Source organism: Piliocolobus tephrosceles, chromosome 16 (assembly GCF_002776525.5).
Source record: "Piliocolobus tephrosceles isolate RC106 chromosome 16, ASM277652v3, whole genome shotgun sequence".
In the NCBI taxonomy this organism is placed as follows: Eukaryota; Metazoa; Chordata; class Mammalia; order Primates; family Cercopithecidae; genus Piliocolobus; species Piliocolobus tephrosceles.
Window position 1 is genome coordinate 10,343,996 of NC_045449.1, and position 25,719 is coordinate 10,369,714.

Here is a 25,719-nt window from a genome sequence, read left to right on the forward strand (position 1 = left end):
GAAATAGTAAAGTAAATGCGTCTCTCTTACTTTTTATTTTTTTATTTTTATTTTTATTTTTTATTTTTTGAGACGAGTCTCGCTCTGTTGCCCAGGCTGGAGTGCAGTGGCCGGATCTCAGCTCACTGCAAGCTCCGCCTCCCGGGTTCACGCCATTCTCCTGCCTCAGCCTCCTGAGTAGCTGGGACTACAGGCGCCCACCACCGTGCCCGGCTAATTTTTTGTATTTTTAGTAGAGACGGGGTTTCACTGTGGTCTCGATCTCCTGACCTTGTGATCCGCCCTGGTGCTGAAGGCATAAAATATTGAATACTCTGCCAAGCCATATATAATATTAAGAGATTAGTAGCTAGGTGAGAACTGTGAGCATAAATAGCTTTGCAAGTGAAAAAATGAAAGTCCGGTTTAATGTATACATTTACTGTAGTTTTTATTTATTCAGCTTTAAGAGGAAAATAAACATCATAAAGCAAGTGACCAAAAACAGCACATTTTGTGCCTTTCTTCAGCCACTTGATAGCATCAGGCAGGTGTGTTTACTCTGCACTGAGTTTTGTGTGAACCTCTCGGCTCTTCACTCGCAATTTGTTGACCTGGGACTCAGCAATGTCAGCCCGTTCCTCGGCCTCCTCCAACTCGTGCTGGAGTTTGCGGAATTTAGATAGATTAGCATTGGATTGTTCCTCCTAAGAATAGAGATAAAATTGTGAGAATTAGACTGTGTGGTTCTTATTGCACTTATCACCAGACACGATGAGTTCCTCAAATCAGGCATTTCCTTCTTATGGTCTATTTAGCATATCCGACTTCAAATCTAGACAGAGTTTATCACTTCAACTGTAATTTTTACTTTAAAGAATGAAAGGAGAGTTTTGAAGTGGAGAAGACAGCCTAATATAAAGCCCATACCTACTTTTATGACGTATGGTCTGTGGAAAGGAGGAAGAGATCTATGTACCCTTATAGACATCAGTAAGTAAATGCAAGGCCAAATTATAACTTGAGGAAATATCACTTACTATATATTTTTGCCATATGTTTTCATTCTACTATATAAAGAAAGGGAAAAGGTAGGACTAGGAAGAAAGTCTTCTCTGTTATTTGACTCATTACCATTTATGCCTCTCCCTTTTTTCTTTCCTTTTCTTCCTTCCTATTTACTTCCTACCTATCACATGTGTCTGGAAGAGTGGAGGGATAACCCGGAAGAGTATGGGTAAAGAATCTTCTAACATGTTCTTATAGTAGCTACAGCAAATGTGGGGACAAGAGCCCCCACTGATGACACTAGTAGGGAGTGAAGAGGTCAGGTGGGTTAAAAGATTGATGTTGGGCCGGGCGCGGTGGCTCAAGCCTGTAATCCCAGCACTTTGGGAGGCCGAGATGGGCAGATCACGAGGTCAGGAGTTCGAGACCATCCTGGATAACGTGGTGAAACCCCGTCTCTACTAAAAAATACAAAAAAACTAGCCGGGCGAGGTGGTGGGTGCCTGTAGTCCCAGCTACTGGGGAGGCTGAGGCAGGAGAATGGCGTAAACCCGGGAGGCGGAGCTTGTAGTGAGCTGAGATCTGGCCACTGCACTTCAGCCTGGGCTACAGAACAAGACTCCGTCTCAAAAAAAAAAAAAAAAAAAAAGAAAAAAAAAAAGATTGATGTTTGGCTTTTGAGAACTTGATTTTTTCTATGTCTAGAGGGAGAGGAAAATTATGATGGTATTAATTAGAATTCCTACTGTATATCATTTGCAGCTATCAAGTAAATGAGCTGTTTGGAACTTGCCCCTCTCAACCCTTACAAATTGCTTAATAATATAAATATCTTGGCTGGGTGTGGTGGTTCATGCCTGTAATCCCAGCACTTTGGGAGGCCGAGGTGGGCGGATCACTTGAAGCCAGGAGTTCGAGACCAGCCTGGCCAACATGGTGAAGCCCCATCTCTACTGAAAATACAAAAACCAGGCAAGTGTGGTGGCGCACGCCTGTCATCCCAGCTACTGGAGAGGCTGAGGCATAAGAATTGCTTGAGGTTGGGAGGCAGAGGTTGCAGTGAGCCAAGATCACGCCACTGCACTCTAACCTGGGTGACGCAGAGAGTCTCTGTCTCAAAAAAAAAAAAAAAAAAGAAAAAAACCTCCTTTTGAAATCTTGTTCTGTAATTTGGACTGGGTGGGGGACAAATTCATATTTATAAAATCATCCCTCTTAAAATATGAGTGGCAGATTTTCACTTTCATTGCATCTTCTTTCTTATTGATGGATTCTTTTAAAACACTTTCTACTGCAAAATAAATTTCCTTCTTTCCTCAAGGGCTTAAAGATACTTACAGCTTCCTCAGCTAGTCTCTTGTATGATTTCACCTTCGCTTGTAATTTATCTACCAAGTCCTGCAGCCTGAGAACATTCTTGCGATCTTCTTCAGTCTGAAAGTTTGAAAAAAATCATCTGCATTCATTCCAAAGAAATTAGGCTACTCTGGATACTAAAATAAAATCATTTGGCATGATAGCAGGTGGGCCTAGGGTAAACCTCATCAACTCTGCGATTTTCTTCATAAAATTAACAGTAGCACTCTTGTTAAATGTTTCCAGTGTGCAGGCTCTGTAGTAGAGAATTGCACACACCTCTAATCCTTACCTCCCTATCCTGGAAAATAGATGCTGTTATCCCTATTTTACAGGTGAAGAAACTGAGGTTTAGAGTATTAAGTTCAACAAGCAAGAGAGGCCAGACTAGGACTAATACCCAGTTTATTTGTCTTTAAAATCTGTGTTCTTTACTCTCATGCTATTTTCTAAACTTTAGAAATCTGAAGGCCTCCCTAAGTTTTACTATAGGTCTGTGATAAGCAACTGTCTTTACTCCTTATATGTACCAAGTTAATGCATATTTGTTTGTGAGTGGCATATACATAAATAGTCATAAGGTTTTCAATTTCCTTCTGGGCAGGAAGACTGGATATTCTGGAAGGCTATTCCCTTTACCTGGTAGGTGAGTTCTTTTACTCGTCGCTCATGTTTCCGTAGACCTTTAACAGCCTCTGCATTACGTTTCTGTTCATTTTCAACCTCTCCTTCAAGCTCACGTACCTGCAGCCAAGAAAAATACTTACGCAGTCAGTCTTGGGGGATATTAATTAGCCCAAGACCTACTGAAGGCATGGGGTGGGTGTTCCCAGCTCCAGGACAGGATGGGAGTCTTGTGTAGGAAGAGAGAAGGGTAGAGAGCGTGCCCTTTTCCCCTTCCCAGATTTAGAGAGATTGAGACACCCACCCTGGCCTCCAGTTTCTGGATCTGCTTCTTCCCACCCTTCAGCGCCAGCTGCTCAGCCTCATCTAGACGGTGCTGCAGGTCCTTCACTGTCTGCTCCAGGTTCTTCTTCATCCGCTCCAGGTGGGCGCTGGTGTCCTGTTCCTTCTTCAGCTCCTCAGCCATCATGGCAGCCTATTTAGGAAATAAATTAATAAAGTAATGAAACTTGATGATAGCAGGTAGCATACGTGTGTCAGTAAGACAAATGTTCATCTTACATCAGTGATGGCCTTCTTGGCTTTCTCTTCTGCATTGCGTGATTCTTGGATTACTTCTTCCACTTCACTTTGGAGTTGAGAAACATCATTTTCTAATTTCTTCTTGGTGTTGATGAGGCTGGTATTCTGTTAAAAGTAGTCAGTGGAAATTTACAAAATTTGTCATTTGCCCTTTTGGGATTTTACAAGTGTCTTACTTGTTGGTTCATGCAGGGGATCTGTTGGCAACATTTCACTAAACTTTAATTATTTGTTCAGTGGAAAATGTTAATTATTTGCAAGGTAGGAACTCCTTTCCCCCAACTTCCCCAGTGTCCATCTGATTTATGCATAAGGACTTCTGAGGTTTGAGAATGCCTTTATTGGCATACCTTAGTTAATTGTTCTTTTAATTATATTTCAGTCAGACATCACTAGTTATTCTCTCTCTGGAAGGTTGGAAATAGAAAAGGATAAATTCGTTTTGTGAGTGGCAGGCACTGAGAATTTCTTGCTTAGTAGGATCTATTCTCTCTGAATTTTCATGATTTGTTCCCTTGGAGAGCACTGAATTTGTCTTCTGAAAACATATTCTTAAGATTTCAACTCAGTGTTTCTCAGAGAGAAGCAATATTGTCTCAATGGGTATTTGAAAATGTTTAGGGGCAGATATTTTTGGTTGTCAAAATGACTAGGGGGTGCTACTGCATTTAATGCCTGGGCAAGTCAGGAATGCGAAATGTGCTGTAAGGCATGGGGACAGTGAACACAGCAGTACTAAATGCTTAAGTGCTACCGATGAGAAACACTGCATGGAACATTTTCAGATTTTGGAGGTAGCAAGTATCTTTACTCAATATTATTCTACCTCATGGTTTCCTGATGGTTTCTAAATAGCCAAACCTTATTTTTAAATAAAGAAGTAATAACTTTTTTGGTGGGAGAACCCCCAAGAATGAAACAGGAACACACACCAAAAAAAAAATAAATAAAAAAAAACACCCATAATCTAATTACCCTAAGATAATGGCAAGGAGTATTTTTGAGCATATCCCCCATCCTTGTTTACATACACATATTTATACAAATTGAGTACTTTCATGTTATAATTCTAATGCATCACCCTACCAGTACACCAGCATTTGCTTGATGTGAGGGTCTCACCTGGGTGTGGAGGAGCTGGACACGCTCACTGGCATCCAGGAGCTCCTGTTCTGCGATTTTCCTGCTCCTCTCTGTCTGCTCCAGAGTGGCCCGCAGCTCCTCGATCTCAGCCTGCAGCAGGTTGGCTCTGCGCTCTATGATCGCCAGCTGTTCCTTCAGGTCTTCTTGGCCCTGGAGAGCATCATCCAGGTGGAGCTGGGTTTCCTGTTAAGTGAAAAACAGAAAAAGTCTTTAGGTGTTCTGAAGGGGATTTGAAGATCCCAGGAGATGAATTGGGAGATTGTACTGGTGCCAGGAACAGAAGATGACCTATGCCTGTCGTTTGACTGCATCTGAGTATGGTTAGGTCATTTGCTTAGGGTGAGAGAGAATTATCAGGAGACACAGATTCTTGTTCTGTTTCTGCCGTTAACTGGTTATTGTGTCATGTGTGAGTCACTAATGTCTGTCATTTGTGGAGCAGCTTCCATATGCTCTCTCCAGGACTTGACATCTGTTATTTCATTTGATCTTCACAGTAACTCGGTGAGGTGGGGAGTTTCATTCTTATTTTGAAGAAGGAATAGAGGTTCTGAGAGGTTAAATAACTTGCTTAAAATCAGGCAGCTAGTAAATGACAAAACTAAGACTCAACCTCAGGCCTGTCTGGTGCCCAAGTCTGTTCACTTTCATTCATACCATATTGTAATGCCTAGGCATCTGTTTGATCTTCTACATAACATTTTCTTAAAAATAATATGTTCTATGTGTTTTTAATTCAGTTACCTTTGTGCTGTCAGCTGTATAATTTGTTAAGAGAAAAAAAGGATGGTTTAACAAGGTGTTTGGGAAATGGAAGACGGGTACTTTCCCTGCTTCATCTGGGAGGCAAATGTGGACCCATTTACCTTCAGGATTCCTTGGGTGTTCCTGTAGTTCCTTAAACTCTCTGCAGCTAAGCGATTGGCATGATTCAGCTGGATTTCCATTTCATTCAGATCTCCTTCCATTTTCTTCTTGACTCTCAGAGCATCATTTCTGCTTCTAATCTCTGCATCCAGCGTGCTCTGCATTGTCTCCACGATTCTAGTGTGGTTTCTCTTCAGCTGGTCAATTTCCTCGTCTTTTTCTGCAATTTTTCTATCAACTTCAGACTTGACTTGGTTTAACTCAAGCTGGATACGCAGAATCTTTCCTTCTTCATGTTCAAGAGATGCCTTAACAAAACAGTTGTCAATTAATAATGGAGAAGAGCCTGAGTATTTGGAGTATATTCCCTTGTGAGCCAAACTCTTATCAATATCAGTTTGTCTAATTTTACAAAGTATAATACAAAATATAAAAATATAATAGTTCTGGGAATCTTCTAGGTAAATCATTATTTTGTTTATTCAGTGACAGATTATTTAGAGCAGCTCTGCAATAAAGGCGCTTTGTGCTATACAAATATTACTCATATTAGTACTAATACAATTATGTAATTAAATTCATGTATAGTAAATATAAACTCTCAATCTGTTTTAGAAATGAAAATGTTCTTGTGGGGCATACTAACCCCGGGTCTAGAAATTATCAGTTTTAAAATATGTTAATTTTTTCTGATTACATAATAAATGTGCATTGTATAATGTGAGGGCAATACATAAAAACAAGGAAAAAACTAGCTGTTGTTCTCCCAGCAAGAGATAAACATTTTAATGTGGTGTATTTTTTTCAAGTCCTTTTTCCTACTTCTATATATTTTTGCATAATCAAAATTATATTGTATATGCAAATTTGTGTCTTTAAAATACTGTCTACTGTAAAATATTTTTCCAAAATAGTCATATTTAGTGGCTGTATAAAATTTCATCCTATGGCTGTTCTGTAATTTGCTTACTTTTGTTTTTAGATTGGACATCTTTGTCTTAAAGTTTTACTCCAGTTGACATTTTTTGGGTGATAAAATCTTAGAAATAGAATTGATGGGTCAGAGTATTTACATTTTTAAGGATTTTGATAACTATTGCCAAGTTGCCCTTCATAAAGATCCTGTAAGTTTAAATTATCACTAGCCCCACTTTGTTTTTTTTTTTCAACTGATGTTTGTCTTTGTTTTTCCATAACATAATACAAGGTAGTATGTACCTCTGCTTCCTCTAAAGCAGCCTGAATTTCACATTTCTCTTGTTCTACTTGCTTCTTTATTTTCTCCAATTCGTGAATTTGCTTTCCTCCCTCTGCAATCTGCTCAGTGAGGTCAGAAATCTCCTCTGTGGTTGAACAGACAGGAGAGAAATGGTCAGAAAGATGGCAACATGGCAAGGTCCTCCCAGGGATACATGGGGTAGGGAGGACTGTGAGGACTGGGAGGACTGTGAGGACTCACGTTGCAAGTTCTTATTTTCTCTTCTTAGCGTTTCGAGTTGATCCAGGGATTCCTCGTAGGCATTCTTCACCTTGAACAGCTCGGTGCTAAGAGAACAGGCCTCCTTCTGGGAGGCCTCAAGTTCAGCCTGAGTTTCCTCATACTTCTGTTTCCATTCTGATAGGACCTGAAAAGCAATAAATCATGAGTTGATCCAAGGAGAAAGGAAGACCAAGTAAAACGCTCTTAAAGTTTAAGCAGTCTGGGCCACCTTGTCAAAGTTCCTTTGCTTCTTATCAAGAGCTGCACAGGCTGCATTAGACCTTTCCACATCAAGCATGAGGTCTTCAACTTCATTCTGGAGCCGCTGCTTTGTCTTTTCAAGGGAAGCACATTTGGCGTTCACAGCTTCTACATGTTCCTCCGCTTCTTGCAGGCGCTGGGCCAACTTTTTCCTGAAAAGTTAGCCAGGCAATCAGGAGAATGGCCAAGACCCGAAGCAAAAGAAGCAAAGTGATAACCTCCTTGGAACCTTTTCACAGTCGTGTTTCGTTTCTTTTGTTTCTTTTTTAAGAGACGGAGTCTCGCTCTGTCGCCAGGCTGGAGTGCAGTGGCGCCATCTCAGCTCACTGCAGCCTCCCGGGTTCAAGCTATTCTCCTGCTTCAGCTTCCCAAATAGCTGGGATTTCAGGCATGCACTACCACGCCCAGCTAATTTTTGTGTGTGTGTATATATATATATATATATATATATATTTTTTTTTTTTTTTTTTAATAGAAACAGGGTTTCACTCTACGTTGGCCAAGCTGGTCTTGAACTCCTGACCTTAGGTGATCCGCCCGCCTTGGCCTCCCAAAGTGCTGGGATTACAGGTGTGAGCCACTGCGCCTGGCCACAGTCCTGTTTCTATACTGGCAAATAGCATATGATTTTCAAAATGATGGCAGCCAGAACTGCTTTCTAGATTGGTAAACTGTTTGGAAAGGTCCAAAGTGGTGAAGAGTTGGAAACAAGTCCTTGGAATATTATAGAATTCTTAGAGGCTGCTGTTGGCGCTGCCATTGTATGTGCCTTACTACCTAAGTAACTCAGGATTTTTAAGACTTCTGATTATGACTGTGGAAAATTATTAGCCAGGACAATCTTGTTGTTTGACTTATATATTCATTCTGACTCCAATATGAATTTGAGGTTAACTAGATATTTTACTGGCCAGAAATATACTGAGCATATTCATTTGCTTTCTCAGACTTTCCATTCCATTTTATGTATTCTTTTCCTTAGAGAACAGCCAGTTTCTTCTAATCATTGTATTTGGACAATCTCTCCAGGGAAAGAAATTCATAGATAAATCAGGACAATTCATGCAGTTTAAACAAAGGCAGGGTTTTTTCCCCCCCTCCTGAATTCTCTACATTCTCAGTTCATTTTCAGTTGTGTGCCAAGTATACATCCTTATGGTAGAGAAAAACATTTGACTTGATGCCCAAGGAGATTTACTTGAAGGTCTCCATTTGTCTATATGTAGACTAAGGCTTTACTTTATTTAGGCCAAACCCTAAACATTATGTATGGTTTGGTGGCCTCCAATGTGAGTTTTAAGAGGTATGTCTTCTACTCAGTGCTTAAGAAGGTGGGCTGTGGAATCAGAATGACAGGCTCCAAACCCAGCTGTATCATTTATTAAGCAGATAACCATTGGGTTAGTTGGTTAACATCTTATAGCCTCAACTTCCTCATCTGTAAAATGGGGATTAGAATAATGATACCAGTATAGTACTGTTATGAAGGTAAATAAACTGATATGCATATATATATAAAATACTTGACACAGTATGCACTCAATAAATGTTAGCTTTTGCTATTGTTATGTTATCATCATCATAAATATCACAGCTGCTTCTGGGAGTTCCTTTTCTAGAGTTCACAACACATACTTGGCCTCCTCCAGCTCCTCTGTGCGCTGAATGGCATCCGTCTCGTATTTGGTCCTCCACTGAGCAACCTCACTGTTGGCCTTGGACAGCGCCCTCTGCAGTTCAGCTTTGCCTTCCTGCTCCTCCTCATACTGTTCCCGCAGCAGGTCGCAGTCATGGCGGGAGGACTGCAGGGCGTGCGCCAGGGCGTTCTTGGCCTGCAGAAGTAGCAGTTCAGTGACATAAATTCATATATTCAGTGATATTTAACGTACACATCCCAAGTAGAGCCTAACTGGGCAGGTTTAGATTTGGTTAGTCAAAAAAATCTTTGGCAAAACTCACTTTAGTTTCTTCCTCTAGTTGACGTTTCAGCTCTTCAATCTGCTGAGTAGATGCTTGCTTGCTCCTTGAAAGTTGAGAGACTAAAGCATCTTTCTCATCTAATTGTCGAGAATATTCACCTAGGAATAATAGACATAAGGGAATTTTTTACTGGCATAAAAATAAGCCTAAACCTTTTATATTTATATATATGTATGCATATATATATGTGTGTGTGTGTGTGTATATATGTACACACAAGCTGTATATTCCTTACCTGAAATGCTTGGGACCAGAAGTGTTTCAGATTTCAGATTTTTGTTTGATTTTAGAATATTAGCATTACACTTACCAGTTCAGCATCCCTAATCCGAAAATCTAAAATCTGAAATGCTGCAGTGAGCATTTCACTTGGACATCATGCCAGCCCTCAGTTTTGAATTTTGGAGCATTTCAGATTTTTGATTTTCAGATTAGGGATACTCAACCTGTGTGTGTGTGTGTGTGTGTCTGTGTGTGTGTGTCTGTTTGTGCGTGATGTGTTTACACATCATCTGCTTCTAAGTATTTTTATAGAACTGGTTAGAATCGGAGATTTAAAAGCAGCATTGCCACAGGAGTGTTGTAAGTAAACTTGTCTGCTCAGTCTTGCTTTCTTTCCTTTTTGACCTTCTCAGCAAACTCTGATCATTTGTTTATCTTTCTCTAAAGTGGGAATATTGCTGTTTATTAGAACCCCTAGAATCCTTTTTATTTAGTCCATGTTTTTGGGACCCAGAGAAGATGTCTTTACCTGCTTCTGTCTGCAGACGTGCTCTCTGCGCTGTGAGGTCATTGATCAGCCGCTGCTGCTCCTCTTCCTTGGTCTTGAGCTCACTCACTTGGTCTTCTAGAGCGCGGCACATCTTTTCAAGGTTCCCCTACAGGATGTGTAGCAATGAAAGATGAGACATTGAATGCAATAAAAAAAGTTAAAACTTGATTCTTAAAATACTTGTAGAGTAAATAAATTCATGTCAAGTGTGAGTAGAAAGTTAGGACATCAACTCTGTGTAAAGTGCAAGAATTTAGGCATGGTGAGTGCATAATGTGCCTAAACTGGTTATTGTGGGAGACCATTTATCCCAATAATATTGACACTTGCTTAAAGTGGATTTTGAAATCATCTTAATAGATCATAACCAGCATTAAAAAAATACTATAGAATGGGATATATTAGGTTAGAAAATATTTAAGTAGTCCTGAAAAATGCCTGCAAATAATGTTTAGTGATAAGAACAGTGGGTGTTCTTATAGATGATTACCTTCATTCAGAGACAGTATTGGGTACCTTGGCTTTGGAAATGGCCTCTGCGTTACTGCTAAGGTCATCAATCTCCATCTTCAGCTCATTCTTCTCCTTCTCCAGCTTCTGTTTGACCCGCTGCAGGTTGTCAATCTGCTCCCCAAGCTCAGCCACACTGTCTGCGTGCTTTTTCCGAAGAGCAGCAGCCATAGCTTCATGCTGCAGAGTGGCCTCCTCCAGGTCCCTGCGCAGTTTCTGAAACTCAGCCTCCCGCTTCTTGTTCAATTCCACCTGAGCAGAAGTTGCCCCACCGGCTTCTTCCAGCCTCTCGCTGATCTCCTCCAGTTCCCGGGAGAGGTCAGAGCGCTGCTTCTCTGCCTTGGCTCGGGAGGCCCGCTCTGCCTCGATTTCTTCCTCCAGCTCCTCAATGCGGGCCTGGGAATGAAAGAAGCACATAAACATAAACTCATCTCAACTTCAGTGTTTTTTTGGTATGCAGAAAAACTAGAGGTGAGATGACTCACCTGCAACTCTTTAATTTTCTTCTGTAGTTGAATTTCTACAGCTTGCTCATCTTCAATTTTGCTTATCAAATTGCTAATTTCAAATTCTTTCCTTTAGACAGAAGAACAAGACGTATTAATACTCATATGAATTGAAAGATGATATCACATAGAAGTTTTTTTCTAAAAAGCTCCTACTTTTTAAGCTTTTCATCAAGTTGCTGTTTGTCATTTTCTATATCCATTGTGGATTCTTGGGCCAATTTGAGGTCACCCTCCAGTTTCCTCTTTGCTCTTTCTAGATCCATTCGAAGCTTCTTTTCTTGTTCCAGAGACCCTTCAAGCTAATAAGAAAGTAAATATGGTAAAAATTGAAAGTATGTTTTAAAAAAATCTTTCAAAGGGATATTTAAAATGTGCTTACATCATCCACTTGCTGTTCTAGCTTGGTTTTAGCTTTGGTCAGGGTGTTGACTTTGTCCTCCTCTGCCTGCAGGTCATCCAGGGTCTGCTGGTGGGCCTCCTGGAGAGCCTTCTTCTCCTTGGACAGTTTTGCAATGATTTCATCCAGGCCTGCCATCTCTTCTGTAAGATTTTTCACCTACAAAGGTTAAGAAAGAGATTATTTCTCCTATAAAGCAATTTAGTTGGTGGCAGAACCTCCATACAGTATTGTAGAATATGATTGATACCTTGTTCTCTGTGGCATGTTTCTCCTTCTCAACCTTGGCCAGTGTCAGCTCAAGGTCATCAATGTCTTTCTTGAGTTCTGAACATTCATCCTCCAGTTTCCTCTTCTTGGCTGTCAGCTCAGCATTGATCTCTTCCTCCTCCTCAGCTCTTTCCGTCACCTCTTTGATTTTGGCCTCAAGTTGGATTTTGTTTTTAATCAGTTGCTCACACCTTTCCTCTGCATCAGCCAAGCTATCTGCTTCCTATGGAGAGATTCATTCAGATACTTAGAGTGTTACTTATTTTGAAACTTGGTTTTTTTTTTTTTTTTTCCACAAATATAATAGTGTTTTATTGAAGTCTATTGAATGTTTCATCAGTATGAAACATTCGATTTAATTGAAATGAACATTATTACATGGTCTGGAGAAATGCAGCTTATTAGAAGTGAGACTGTAGTTTTAGAAGCAAACTAGTTTGCAAAGTTATTGGATTGGAGCTATTGTCTATTTAAAAAATAATTTGTAGAAAAGTGGAAAGACCTCTAAATCAGGCAAAAGGAAGCCTGGATTCTTGTCCCAATATTGCTTCCATATGTATGACTTTGGGCAAATTGCTTTATTCCTTTTATTCATATATGTATGTATTTATATATTCATATATGTATATATTTAAATATATTCATATATGTATATATTTATATATTCATATATGTGTATTTCAAATAAATGATTGCCATGAGCTTTTCAGCTGTAATATTTAAAGATTTTGATTTAGTTAAATTGGTTAGTTTTGGTTTTGATCATTCCCTGTCCCCCTCAAACCACTAATTGCTAGGCTGTATTGAAAAAAGAAAAAGAGGCCGGGCGCGGTGGCTCAAGCCTGTAATCCCAGCACTTTGGGAGGCCGAGACGGGCGGATCACGAGGTCAGGAGATCGAGACCCTCCTGGCTAACACGGTGAAACCCCGTCTCTACTAAAAATACAAAAAATTAGCCGGGCGAGGTGGTGGGCGCCTGTGGTCCCAGCCACTCGGGAGGCTGAGGCAGGAGAATGGCGTGAACCCGGGAGGCAGAGGTTGCGGTGAGCTGAGATCCGGCCACTGCACTCTAGCCTGGGCGACAGAGCAAGACTCCGTCTCAAAAAAAAAAAAAAGAAAAAGAAGAAAAATAACTTAAATACGTTTCCATGTAGTATTTTTTAATATACTAAAACCTTCCTGATAGTTCATACAGTGCTATAATTGTTGAAAATTTACATTTCCATTTAAAGAATTACCCATTAGTCTTAAAATGAATTTTATTTTTTGGAACTTTTACCCTAACTTTTATTTTGAAAACTGTGCAGAATAGCCGTATGAATATACAATAAATTGCCATATACCATTTACCTAAATCCTCGTATTTTTAGCATTTTACTGTTTTTTTCTCGCTCTAAACACACACATAGACACATATATATGCACATGCGCATGCACACACACACACTCTCCTAAATCATTTTAAAGTAAATGGTAGATATCATGATATTTTAGCATTTCACTCCTAGGAACGTGAACATTCTCCTGTATAACTACAATACTGTTATTAAAATGAAAATATTATCACTGATACAATAATATTATCTAATATACAGTCTATATTCAGATTTCCCCAGTGTAACAGAAATGTTCTTTAAGTTTTGTGGTTTCGTTGTTTTATTTTTATACACAACATGGGCAATAGGGCTAAACTGCAACATAATTTTCAGAGAGTTGTACCATTGACTAGGCTAGAGGTTCTTCTGCCCAGGACAGTTCTGGTTCAGGAAAGATCGATGAACTGTTCTTAGCCCTTTCTGCTTTTGTGTTTTTGTTTGGTTTTGTTTTCCTATTCCCTTCTAAATCTGGTTAATGTGGAAAGTCTATGTTGAGCCCCTGAAATTTTGAAAATTTTCAAACCCATATGTCAAGTTAGGAAAAAAAAAATAGAATGAACAGTGATATGTTATGAACCTAGATTCACCAGTTGCTAAGTTATGCCACATTTGCTTTGTGCATCCCATTTGTGGCCCTCTCCCCTCCTCCCATAGTTATCAAAATGAATTTTAGAATGTATGAGAAAGTGTAATTCTCAGAAACTGTGTAGCTCAATAAAGTTTTTATAAGTGACTAATGAAAGAATTCAAATAAAGATCAGTCCCTAATTTATTAGGTTACCTTGGCCTGGGGAATATTTTTTAATTTCCCAGTGTTCGTTTTGTTCTTGAATTTTAAAAAACATTTAAATGGAATATAATGGGGACTTATTGTGCTAAATCTTGGGGGTTGGGGAAAGGACATACAGAGAGAAATAACTTTGAATTTAAATACATCTCATAGACTTGCATTTAGAAAATAGGGCTGTACTTTTAATGCTGGGCTAAAGTAGCCCAGGCAAAGGGGTAAAATATTTGTCTGAGACTTGTGGGAGTTGGCTTTAAGCTACTTCCTTCATGGCTGTTAAATGTTGTGATATTATTTAAACAAATTCTTCAATCTTTCCTTTTCCCATTGTAACTTGGAAATAATTGTGGCTTTTCTTCCTCATAGAATATTGAAAGATAAATGAGGTATTAAAAACAGCAACTTGAGATTTTCAAGTAGAGATCATTTGTAAATCCACAATATATGTGTGTTTCAAAAAAGCTTCAGTAACATGGTGCATTCAGAATATGGTGTACTCACAGATTGAACCTGGAGTTGCAGGTCATTTTTCTCTTTTAAGAGAGTGACCATTTTTTCCTCTAGCTCCTTCCTTTTTGCCTCTGACTTGGCAAGTTCATCTTTCGTTTTCTGGAATTCTTCCTTCATGGTGGCCATCTCTTTCTCAGTCTCCGCACTCTTGAGGAGGGGCTTAATCTTGAAGAACAGTTTCATCCAGGGCCAGTGCTTGACGTTCATAAAGGCACGGACATTATACTGGATGCAGAAAAGTGCTTCTCTGCGATGACGTGAAAATATCAGTGTAGACTGATCCATTAGAGGCAATGTTATTGTTACTTATCACACACAGATTTCCCTTTTAATGAATGCCCCTCACAAATAAATATGTCACATTCTCTACATATTATATGCAGGCTTTACACACACACACGCACGTGTACTCACATTCTCACGCTCACACTCATGGTCAGTAGCCCTCAGTATAACCACTTTGCTAATTGAATGCTGTTCATATTGAGCAGATCTTCTGTGTTCTCAGTCCCTATCAAACTAGCAAAGAAAGTGCCTTTAGGGGTGAATATTTTGAATGTAAGATCAGCACATGCCATTTGACATATGACAGTATTAGTGATTTGAGGTGGGCGTGGCGATTGCATGTTGATTGTGCTGCCTGTCTGTGGGCATACGGATAAGGACTGTGAAATGGCATAGGTTGCTTTCTGAGTTGCCCACCTAAACTGAGAGTATGGTTTGTCATCTCTTCCTTGAAGTTGCTCCTCTTATTTTGACCAACACTGAATTGTCCACTCTATAAACTTTTTTTGCTAGCTTCTTCAGATAATACGCTGGCTTATCTCAAATTCTTTCAAGTGCCTCAGTCTTAACTAATTAATTGGATTGTTAATATTTGCGAGGCATTCAGCCTCTGTTGAGCTCTAAAATTTATTTTATTGAAATAAAGTGAAAAATAGTAATAAAAGGTACCCCTACTGCAAACTATAGCCATCGACTGGCTAGGTTTGACTACCTTGTAGCAATGTGTCTGTTTCTTCAAGCTTGTTAAAATGGAAATTCCATCTCTATAGGTCCAATTTTTTTTTTTTTTTTTTGAGATGGAGTCTCATTCTGTCGCCCAGGCTGGAGTGCAGTGGCGCGATCTCGGCTCACTGCAAGCTCCGCCTCCCGGGTTCACGCCATTCTCCTGCCTCAGCCTAGCTGGCAGTCCTCAGAGTAGCTAGAACTACAGGCACCTGCCACCTTGCCCAGCTAATTTTTTGTATATTTAGCAGAGACGGGGTTTCACCGTGTTAGCCAGGATGGTCTGGATCTCCTGACCGCGTGATCCACCCACCTTGGCCTCCCAAAGTGATGGGATTACAGGTGTGAGCCACCGTGCCTGGCCTATAGGTCCAATTTTTAAGACTTGTAACTCTGTGAAAGCAGATACCTTGACACAGACCATAACGTTCACACACGGGAAAGACTCAGGAACACTTCCAGTGCGGGCCTGAATTAGTACAGATGAGAAAAATGAATGCACAGTGTGTGCGTAAGCAGAGGGAATGCAGTAGTGTTGGGTAGACAAACTGGGTGAGGTTAGTTACAGAAAAGGGAAATTAAAGTTTTAAATTGGTATACAGATAAAATAGGATGAGGGGAGAGATGAGATAAGGAGATAAGCAAATGAGAGAATAGTAGATAAGCAAATTGTTTAGCCTGGCTGGAAAAGGCTATGTGGTTGGAAATGATAGATGAGGTGGGGAATAGAGAGGGCCTTGGCAGGCAAGCAAGCAACTGGCTTGATGAAAATACTGTTTACTGCAAACTATTCTTGTGGCTGTATGTGAGATGGCTGGAGGGAGGAGAGACGTTTTGAAGGGAATCCAATTGTGAGAGCTGAAGCAAAGGCTGCTGTGTTGTAGGAGTGAGTTCTGAATTGGGTGAGAGGAACTATTAGCCACAAAACGAAATAATTAATGAATGAAGAAGACTGATTGATAGTCCTTAGGGGACCTTATAACTCTGATATTCTGTATGGTTGTTACCTCCTTTGCAACATCTTCTGATATTCTACCCTCATTAGGAATCCCCTACAGACAGCTTGTGTTCTTGTTATAATCTGGGCCAATTTTTCATCTCTCATTTCTTCCAGAAGACCCAGGAGGCCAGCTTTGAAGAAAACCTGGAGAAAGAGACAGTCACAAATCATCCCCATACTGCAGGAGACGCAGAAATGGCAGAAGGTACTTGGGTCAGGTGTAAATAAATAACAATATACCTTGGTATGTCCAAATTTATATTGAGTGTGATCAATGTCAATAGAAGCAAGAAGTTTCTCAGAAGCCTTCTTGCTGTCAATGAACTGTCCCTCTGGAATAGCACTTGCATTTAAAACCTTGTATCTGCTCAGTTAAACAAAGAAGGAATGGTTAGGAAAATGTGACCACATGCCAACAAAAATGACACCAAAAAGAAATATCAACAAAAATCTGAGAGTAGAAATAAAAGTAGAAAATCCACTGTCCTTTGAGGACAGATAGTAAAACAATATGATTTTCTGTTGCATGCCTGCTTCCTGTTATCCTTCTAACGTGTTGTATTATCCTACTACCACAAGACTATATTATTCGACTTCTTAATTTTTTAATATATACTGAGGATATATGAAACAAAATGAACAGAGGACACAATTAAGATGGTAAAATATTCACAGTATTAATGAAATACAACAAAGAAGACTGACCTTTGTTTAAAATCACCGTATAAGATTCTGCTTGGGAATCCTTTCCTACAGATGCGGATGCCTTCCAGCACACCATTACACCTCAGCTGGTGCAACACAAGTTCATGTTCCATTGCCCCTAAAAATATAGAACAGTACTCATTACTGGGCATTTGATTTTCAAACTTGTGCCTGTTTGGTTATTTCACTCTCTGTGTCTTACCAGGAGTTTTGGTTTCATTGGGAATGATACACCGTACGAAGTGGGGGTGTGTGCTCCTCAGATTCGTCATCAGTTTATTTAAATTTTCCTAGAAAACCAGACAGAAAGGACTTGATGAAAAAGTTCTATTTCAGGTTTTTTTTTGTAATTATGTGGAATGAACCTAGACAGTACTTTACTAGGCATGCATCTGTGAGGCTTCATTGCTCTGTATTTTGAGGGTCTCAAGAGTTCTAGCCTGCCAAATAACAAAAAGGCCAAAGTGCTTGGAAGGAATGCACATCTCCAAGGTATTCCTTTGTAACACCAGGGATCTGTCTCATAAACAAATTGCAATTCAGTAACCTTGTGATTCACAAGGAAAGGTTCTCAATGGAGAATCACAAGATAAAAAGTGATGGCCTTGCTATGCTACTAATGAGCTACCTGACTCTATAAAATCCCTTTTGTTTCTCTGGACATTATCTGAGAATAGTTGAGATTGTTTGTGGGGTCTCTTTCATCTCTCTCAGTGCTAATCATTTTCACAGTAGCAGTTTACAGTGGTAACCTAAGTTAGCAATTGTCCTGACTTTTGCCTTTCCTTCCTTGAGTGTATTATTCCCTGGGATCTCTTAACCTCTGGTTTTGTTTTGGTTTTTGCAGAGTCTAAAATTGTGAAACTGGCTGGGCATGGCGGCTCACGCCTGTATTCTCAGCACTTTGGGAGGCCGAGGTGGGTGGATCATGAGGTCAGGAGTTCGAGACCAGCCTGACCAACATGGTGAAACCCCATCTCTACTAAAAATACAAAAATTAGCTGGGTGTGGTGGCGGGCACCTGTAATCCCAACTGCTCAGAAGGCTGAGGCAGGAGAATTGCTTGAACTGAACCCAGGAGGCGGAGGTTGCAGTGAGCCAAGATCGTGCCACTGCACTACAGCCTGGGTGACAAAGCAAGACTTCATCTCGAAAATAAAATAAAATAAAATAGTGAAACTATATAACCTTGGGTGGGTGGCTGTTGGGTACCTGAGACTATTTACTATCTGAAGCATATGGGGGGAGTTATTCCAGAAATACTCAGTTGCGCCAGAGGATGATGTTTTAATCAGCCATAGAAAACTCATATGAATATTTCTCAATATTGTTAGGTAAACGCTTAAGAAGGCAGATGTTTTTTTTTTTTGACAGAATCTCACTCAGTTGCCCAGGCTGGAGTACAGTGGTGCAATCTCGGTCCACTGCAACCTCTGCCTCCTGGGTTCAAGTGATTCTTCTGCCTCAGCCTCCTGAGTAGCTGGAACTACAGGCGCGCACCACTATGCCCAGCTAATTTATATAGTTTTAGTAAAGATGGGATTTCACCATATTGGCCATGCTGGTCTCGATCTCCTGACCTCATGATCTGCCTGCCTTGGTCTCCCAAAGTGCTGGGATTACAGGCGTGAGCCACTGCGCCTGGCCAAGAAGGCAGATTTTTTTTTTTTTCCATATCTCAGTTAACCATTAGGAAATGAAGAAAATAAGTAATGTGAGTTCCTAATTTTGAAAACATGTATGAAAACAAGTTGGTAAAACAGAAGTCTTATTTGGTAAGATAATGCAAATTGGTTGTGAGAAAGAAAAAGAACAAGAGTAGTTTTCTTGTTTATATCATAGGTTGTATGTCATGTCTGTATTTTAGTTTTATAAGGAATGAGACTTAGCCGTACACATTTTGATTAAAAAGCCATTATTAGTCCACATATAAGAACTAGTTTTTAAGCTACATAGGGAAATCACATTATTTTGTAGTGAAACCATTATTCTTTAATCTCAAGAGATATTTCGTATCTTAATGATCCATTTAAATCATTGGGCTTGGCTTTAGATGATTTTCAGCTGTAAGGAAAAATGAAATTCACCTCAGAGGACAAAGATATGTTTTGGTGAAAGATGTCATAAAGAGTGTTTCTGAAGCTCATTCTCAAAGAGGAACTCAGGAACATTTTCAAAGGGCAACATTAGTGGAATAAGAATATGGCCCTCCACAGGGACAGCTCTGAAGTTTAACTATACTTCTTTAGAAATCAGCTTCATTATATAATAAGAAAGTTTCTAAGGACATTTTGGCCATCCTGAATACATTAGATAATCATAATAAGGAATAATGGGTAAAGCATCCGTTCCTACAGGAGTAGTATTTCTTTGGCTACACTCTGATGAGAGCAGATATTTGAAGTGGTTCCTGTTAACATTTTATTCCCTCATAATGTATTCTAAATCCTTAATTATGATAATTCCTAGAAACTGAGTAGATATTTCAAATTAAATTTGTACTTTACCCTGAAAAGGGCAGACACAGTCTGGAAAGAAGAGCCCTTTTTCTTAGCACCTTTCTTTGCGCCGCTATCTGAGGTAAAAAGAAAACCCATCAATAAGAATAGAATACCAGAGGCTTATATGAACATGTATTATAACATTCTATGAGAATGGGTTCAATTTAGATTAAGGACACAGAAAGTACCTGCTTCAGCACTCGCATACGTGGAAAAGAGACTGGCTAGAGTCTTCATTGCAGACTTCTGGTACAACCCAACCACGGTGTCATTCAGGGGGTCCTTGTTCTTGTCCAGCCAGCCAGTAATGTTGTAGTCCACAGTGCCAGCATAGTGAATCAGAGAGAAGTGGGCCTCGGCCTTGCCTTTGACCACCTTGGGCTTCTGGAAGTTGGCAGACTTGCCCAGGTGCTGGTCATACAGCTTGTTCTTGAAGGAGGTGTCTGTTGCCTTAGGGAACATACACTCTTCTTCCAGGATGGAGAAGATGCCCAGTGGCTGAATTCAGAAAAGTAACATTGGTGTCAACCTAACTTCTCTCAAAAGACAGAGACATGGTGGCTGTCATTTGACTGAATTATGAGCACACCCGATTAAATATATGTCTGAAATAAACCAGGGTCATAGCTCAAAGAAGTCCCTTATCACTACAGTGACTTTTGCACTATTTTTCTCACATTCAATCTGTAGCATTACTTTCAATTAAAACAATAGCTGGATGCAAACTCCCTCAACACAGCATGTTGAAATATTGTGTATTATCACTCTTTTTTCCTATTCAGTGAATAAATCTATTGTCAGAGTTTTTTTTTGCTATGAAAATAACTTGCTGACTTACGATGTTGACTCTATGCAGTAATTAAACAGTATAAACAACCAAACTTTCTTTAAGATATTTTGGGTATTTGATTTCTTTAAAATAGATTATAAGCTGAGTACAGTGGCTTACGCCTGTAATCCTAATACTTTGGGAGGACAAGACAGGAGGATCACTTGAATTCAGGAGTTCGAGACCAGCTAGGGCAACATGGCAAGACACTGTCTCTACAAAAAATTCAGAAATTAGCCAAGCACATGCCAGTGGTCCCAGCTACTTGGGAGACGGAGGTGAGAGGATTGCTTGAGCCTCAAGGTTGAGGCTGCAGTGAGCTGTGATCGCACCATTGCACTTCAGCCTGGGCAACAGAGTGAGACCCTGTCTAAATAACTAACTAACTAAATAAATAAAATCGATTATGAAGTAGCATATACAGTTTGACTTCTTGACTTTGAACAGATTAGCTTTCATGAAAGCACTAACTGTATCATGTGTGCATTAATTTTTATATAGAAAAATATTTTTATTGTGGACATCATGGATCATAATGGAGATAGATCAAGAACTAATGAGGATAGTAGTTGCAGTGAAGCAGAACATCTCAAATAGTTTTCAGTGCTGCATTAAAGTTGGATTTGATCCAGTATCAGAATAAGAATGGTTAGAACAAAACAAAGTAAACACTGTCAGATCTTTCTTATGTAAAAGTTAAAAAGAGGAAGTCATTTCTAAGTAGTAATTTTCCAATTTGTTCAGATCACAAACCATTTGAGATTACAGTAATACTTTCTGGAATTGCTTAAGATTTCTGGGAAAGTGATCCTCGCAGTCTGCCCTTCTTTGGAAACCAAACTGACCTTCTCAATGAGCTCGATGCAGGCAGCCAGGTCCATCCCGAAGTCAATGAACGTCCACTCGATGCCTTCCTTCTTGTACTCCTCCTGCTCCAGCACGAACATGTGGTGGTTGAAAAACTGTTGCAGTTTCTCGTTGGTGAAGTTGATGCACAGCTGCTCCAGGCTGTTGAACTATACAAAATAGTAGAGATTTCCAACATCAAATGAGTTTTTATAGTAGTAAAATTCATTACTGAAAAAATTCTTTTATTGAAAAAATGTGGAATGTAGTAATGAAATGCAATTCAAACTGTTATTCCTTCAAAAAATGATCATTGGCCGGGCGCGGTGTCTCACAACTGTAATTCCAGCACTTTGGGAGGCTGGCTGGGTGGAGCATGAGGTCAAGAGATCAAGACCATCCTGGCCAACATGGTGAAACCCTGTCTCTACTAAAAATACAAAAAAATTAGCTGGGCATGGTGGCGGGCGTCTGTAATCCCAGCTACTTGGGAGGCTGAGGCAGGAGAATCACTTGAACCTGGGAGGCAGAGGTTGCAGTGAGCCGAGATCGTGCCACTGCACTCCAGACTGGGTGGCAGAGTGAGACTCTGAAAGAAAAGATCTTTATTCACATGAGCCTTTCTCATGAATTCCAGGCATTGTTTAGGATCCCAGATATCAATGTTAGAACACAAGTTCTGGTAGAATTTACCTTTTCTCCTCTAAGATTCCATGGACAAGGGTATACGTTAAAAGTTCAACCATGGTCCTGTGTTACGGTTTAGATTCAAAGGTAAAGGGGAAAGGAGTTTATTGGCAAGCCTCGCTTCTTTTACCACTCCCACTCTCCAATTCCAAATAAAGTTCACATTTTCACCTTTGGCTGTTACATTATTAAGGAAAGCTGATCTTAAGACCTTTAGTATAAAGGTCTTGATGTATAAAGTGAAATCGTTAGGGTAATTTCTCTTCTATTTATAGCAGACATTTAGCAAATCCCCCTTGTCAGGTGTGTAAAACCAGGGACCTGATATAGTATAGCAGTTGAAGATCCAAAAGAGTCTTTGTAATAATTTACTCCCTTATTTTATAGATGGTGAACTGATGCCCTTGAGGTAAAATAGTTTGTGTAAGATGAATCTGGAAGAGGAGAGACAGACTCTCATCTGTCTCTAGGCTTCTACCTTTGGGCCTTTTCTCCTCTATGAAGAAGGCTAGTGTATGGACCAACTGCTGTAGATCTGGGTTGCTGTCCTGGATTTGTCTTATGCACCCGTGGGATCTTTAGCTAGTGTTTTGATTTCCCTGCATCTCAGTTTCTTTTATATAAGTTGGGAGAATATTAGCTACTCCTTGGGTTGTTTTGAAGATTAAATAAGGTAACATTTTGAAGTCCCTAGTGTGCACTGCTGGCCCAGTGAGTGTTAGCTATTATTAGTAGTACATTATGTTACCTCCTATTTTGCAGATAACCCTTGTTCTAGGTGCAGTGTTGGAGGCAAGTAATATGGACACTATGAATGTGAATGAATAATGATAATACTTAATACATCAAAGCCCACAATTGCCTCCTTCTTAATTCTTATTAATATGAAGATAACTCACATCAAAGATTTCAAAGCCAGCAATGTCCAAGACCCCGATGAAGTACTGCCGGGGCTGCTTGGTGTCCAGCTGCTGGTTGATGCGGGTGACCATCCACAGGAACATCTTCTCGTAGACGGCTTTGGCCAGAGCACCCACCGCATTGTACACCTTCATAGATAATGTTTGTTGGTGTTGTTAAAGACATGCCATGAAGGCCTGAGATGTGTGTGATTCATTGAGGTCATGTACTTACCTGCTGCACAGTTTGACCTTTGGTGACATACTCATTGCCAACCTTGACCCTGGGGTAGCAGAGGGCTTTGAGTAGGTCTGCAGAGTTCAGACTCTGAAGATAGGCTGCCTTGTCAGCAACTGCAGAGACACAGTTCAGGACATGTTTCATGAAGGATATCCTCTTTTACCTACTCTTTCCATTTTTTCTCCAATTCAACCTATTATTTAAATAAAAAGCTCAGATAACTCCATAAAAGGCCAAATGAGATTCTCTAACCTTAGAGCATGTGGTTGCCAGTAAATGGTTGATTGCTTATACTGACCTTTAGTGATTTATTACAAGTAGTTTTAAAGAAATTTTTTATCAACCATAAACATATGTAATGTTTACTGCAGTCCTGCAATTTTTTATAAGTAAAAGCCATAGTCCCTGTTTTTAAGACACATTAGGTGTAATTGGAAGGATAATATAAATATTCACTGTTAGAGAGGGTAAACATCAGAATATTTTGATTCTCATCTTAGTTTTTCCCCTCCCTATTAAACCTTGCTGGATTAATTTCTTTATCTAAAAATGTGGAGATTAAATTTTACTGGGTGATCCCTACAGAGTCCCTATCTAAAATTCTGTCAGTGACTATAATGTAAATAAATGTCACATGTCAGGTACACTAGTAACCGGTGAAACGTTTAGAGGAAGAAGAAAGAATGTCAATTCGAGGTGGTCAGGAAAGGCTTTAAGGAGCGATAACTATCTTTCTGTGGTAGGTCCTGTATATTGTGTGTTCTTTCCATACATAGAATATATAATCTTTTTTCTCAATTCCTTTTTTAAAATCTTACTTGCTGCCTATATTGTCTATAGATTTATATACAGACAATACACACATTCATACGGATGACTCTGGGGGTATCTTTCTCCCCAGCCCTGAATTTGGGCAGATTCTCTGTTGTCCGTTCCTAGGGTCTTCCTATTCAGTGCTGAAATAGAGCAGCCTACAGTTATCTCATATACCCACCTTCATTGCCAAGGCCAACGAGGAGCACTATTATACCTCATTCTATCTCATAGTTTGTGCTTATAAGTGGCTTTTGGGGTTTGTTGTGACTTATTTGGGCTGGATGGAAATGATGGAGACATGGAGATGTAAGGAAGGGAGGGGGTGAGGAAAGCATGCAGTGTGTGTAAATGTGTATATGCCCTTCACAAGTCACAAGTCCTGCCACAAAGGAGATGTGAGTGTAAAATAGGATTTTTTTTTTTTTTTTTTTGCTACATTCTCTCATTAAACCCAGAAAAGGTTTCATTTGGTACCTTCTGTGCCATCTGGCTCAGCTTGCTCCTCACGCTGCTTTTGCTTGAATTTCATGTTCCCATAATGCATCACAGCCCCTGTGAGTTTATAGATGGACACTTTCTCTTCAGGAGTGAAGCCCAGGATGTCAATGGCACTCTACCAGGAAAAATGATAGGACAGAGGTTAGGGCTGAAGAGACTAACTTATAAGAGAATTTATACATATCCTAAGGTAACCACAGTAAGTTACTTACCTACAGTAAGTTGCTATTATCATTCCCATATGTAATGGATTTTTAAAATTAGTGTGTTTGACTTACATCAGTGGCCATCAACTCTTCTTGGTCATCAATACTGGGAACTGTGATCTCCCCCTGACTGACGAAGGCATAGTCATATGGGTTGGTGGTGATCAGGAGCATTTCTGGGTCACAGAATTCAGGGCATACATTTTACATTAGACATTGTTAATAAAATATTAACTTCCATCTATGACTTTAAGTTCTTTCTTACCAATTAGATCTGGCTTCTTATTGGAAGTGATCTGATAAAAAATATGGTAGCTTCTTTCTGCCTTTAGCTGGAAAGTAACTCTGGACTTTTCTAAAAGATCTGGAGAGGGAAATAGATATCGAGTTAGAAAAAAGTATCAGTGCTTCTGAGATGGTAAATGAAACTCACGTCTTTGGTCAAATTTGGGGCATTACATTTGGCTCCAGTGAGATTTCAACTTGATGACCAATTGCAGATGGATTGTGATTCTCACTGTCTAAGAGCAGCAACTGAAGCATACCTGCTCTAGGACAAATATATTTTTCACATGAAGGATCCATGACCTCTGTATTTTAGCTGATCCCTAACGTCCCCTCCTTCTTTGGATCACCTAGGATTCACTCTGTGGTGAGGGGCTACCTTGGAAACATCTACCAAAACTCAGATCTGGAGCAAACCACAGAGATGTATTGGAAACCCATAGGTAGCCCTAGCTTTTGTCCTGGAAAAAAATCATAGTTGCTTCTGAGGCAGGAATTTCTCTAGGATGTGTTACAGAACCATCAAGTCTGAGACTGAGATAAAGGGAGCACTCAGTGGATTATGGGTAAGCCTGGCATTAGCTTACAGGCAGTACTGGCAGCAGACTACGCTTTTAACAGGCTTCATGCGCAGCAAAGCTTGCAAAATATCCCTGCAAGTGAAATCAGTTGTCTCTCTGTTTTGATTTTCAGTGGTCCTGTTACTCACATGTTTCTATATCAGCAGATGCCAGCTTCCCCGTAGTTCCAAAGTGGATTCTAATGAATTTACCCTTGAAAAGAATAT

General features: G+C 39.8%; 1 protein-coding gene across 3 annotated transcripts in view; it reads right to left on the reverse strand.

Moving 5' to 3' along the window:
- Window positions 1–404: 404 nt before the first annotated feature.
- MYH8 (myosin heavy chain 8) overlaps window positions 405–25,719 on the reverse strand; it is a 32,135-nt gene continuing 6,820 nt past the window's right edge. The window contains exons 9-40 of one of the 3 annotated variants that reach the window (XM_023190846.3): window positions 25,642–25,705; window positions 24,913–25,011; window positions 24,720–24,823; window positions 24,418–24,556; window positions 23,122–23,240; window positions 22,887–23,036; window positions 21,300–21,470; window positions 19,814–20,123; window positions 19,632–19,699; window positions 17,327–17,414; window positions 17,125–17,242; window positions 16,660–16,783; window positions 16,427–16,563; window positions 14,403–14,658; window positions 11,719–11,961; window positions 11,451–11,627; window positions 11,225–11,370; window positions 11,048–11,138; window positions 10,569–10,958; window positions 10,032–10,158; window positions 9,260–9,378; window positions 8,936–9,132; window positions 7,269–7,452; window positions 7,019–7,184; window positions 6,778–6,902; window positions 5,559–5,867; window positions 4,672–4,875; window positions 3,529–3,654; window positions 3,272–3,442; window positions 2,983–3,087; window positions 2,326–2,421; window positions 405–686 (exon numbers count right to left, since the gene is read on the reverse strand). In XM_023190846.3, coding sequence (XP_023046614.2) covers window positions 537–686; window positions 2,326–2,421; window positions 2,983–3,087; window positions 3,272–3,442; window positions 3,529–3,654; window positions 4,672–4,875; window positions 5,559–5,867; window positions 6,778–6,902; window positions 7,019–7,184; window positions 7,269–7,452; window positions 8,936–9,132; window positions 9,260–9,378; window positions 10,032–10,158; window positions 10,569–10,958; window positions 11,048–11,138; window positions 11,225–11,370; window positions 11,451–11,627; window positions 11,719–11,961; window positions 14,403–14,658; window positions 16,427–16,563; window positions 16,660–16,783; window positions 17,125–17,242; window positions 17,327–17,414; window positions 19,632–19,699; window positions 19,814–20,123; window positions 21,300–21,470; window positions 22,887–23,036; window positions 23,122–23,240; window positions 24,418–24,556; window positions 24,720–24,823; window positions 24,913–25,011; window positions 25,642–25,705 — 5,073 coding nt within the window. In that variant the 3' untranslated portion in view covers window positions 405–536. Of the gene's footprint in view, window positions 687–2,325; window positions 2,422–2,982; window positions 3,088–3,271; window positions 3,443–3,528; window positions 3,655–4,671; window positions 4,876–5,558; window positions 5,868–6,777; window positions 6,903–7,018; window positions 7,185–7,268; window positions 7,453–8,935; window positions 9,133–9,259; window positions 9,379–10,031; window positions 10,159–10,568; window positions 10,959–11,047; window positions 11,139–11,224; window positions 11,371–11,450; window positions 11,628–11,718; window positions 11,962–14,402; window positions 14,659–16,426; window positions 16,564–16,659; window positions 16,784–17,124; window positions 17,243–17,326; window positions 17,415–19,631; window positions 19,708–19,804; window positions 20,124–21,299; window positions 21,471–22,886; window positions 23,037–23,121; window positions 23,241–24,417; window positions 24,557–24,719; window positions 24,824–24,912; window positions 25,012–25,641; window positions 25,706–25,719 lie in introns of all 3 variants that reach the window. The other 2 variants (XM_023190844.2, XM_023190843.2) reach the window with 2 other exon arrangements.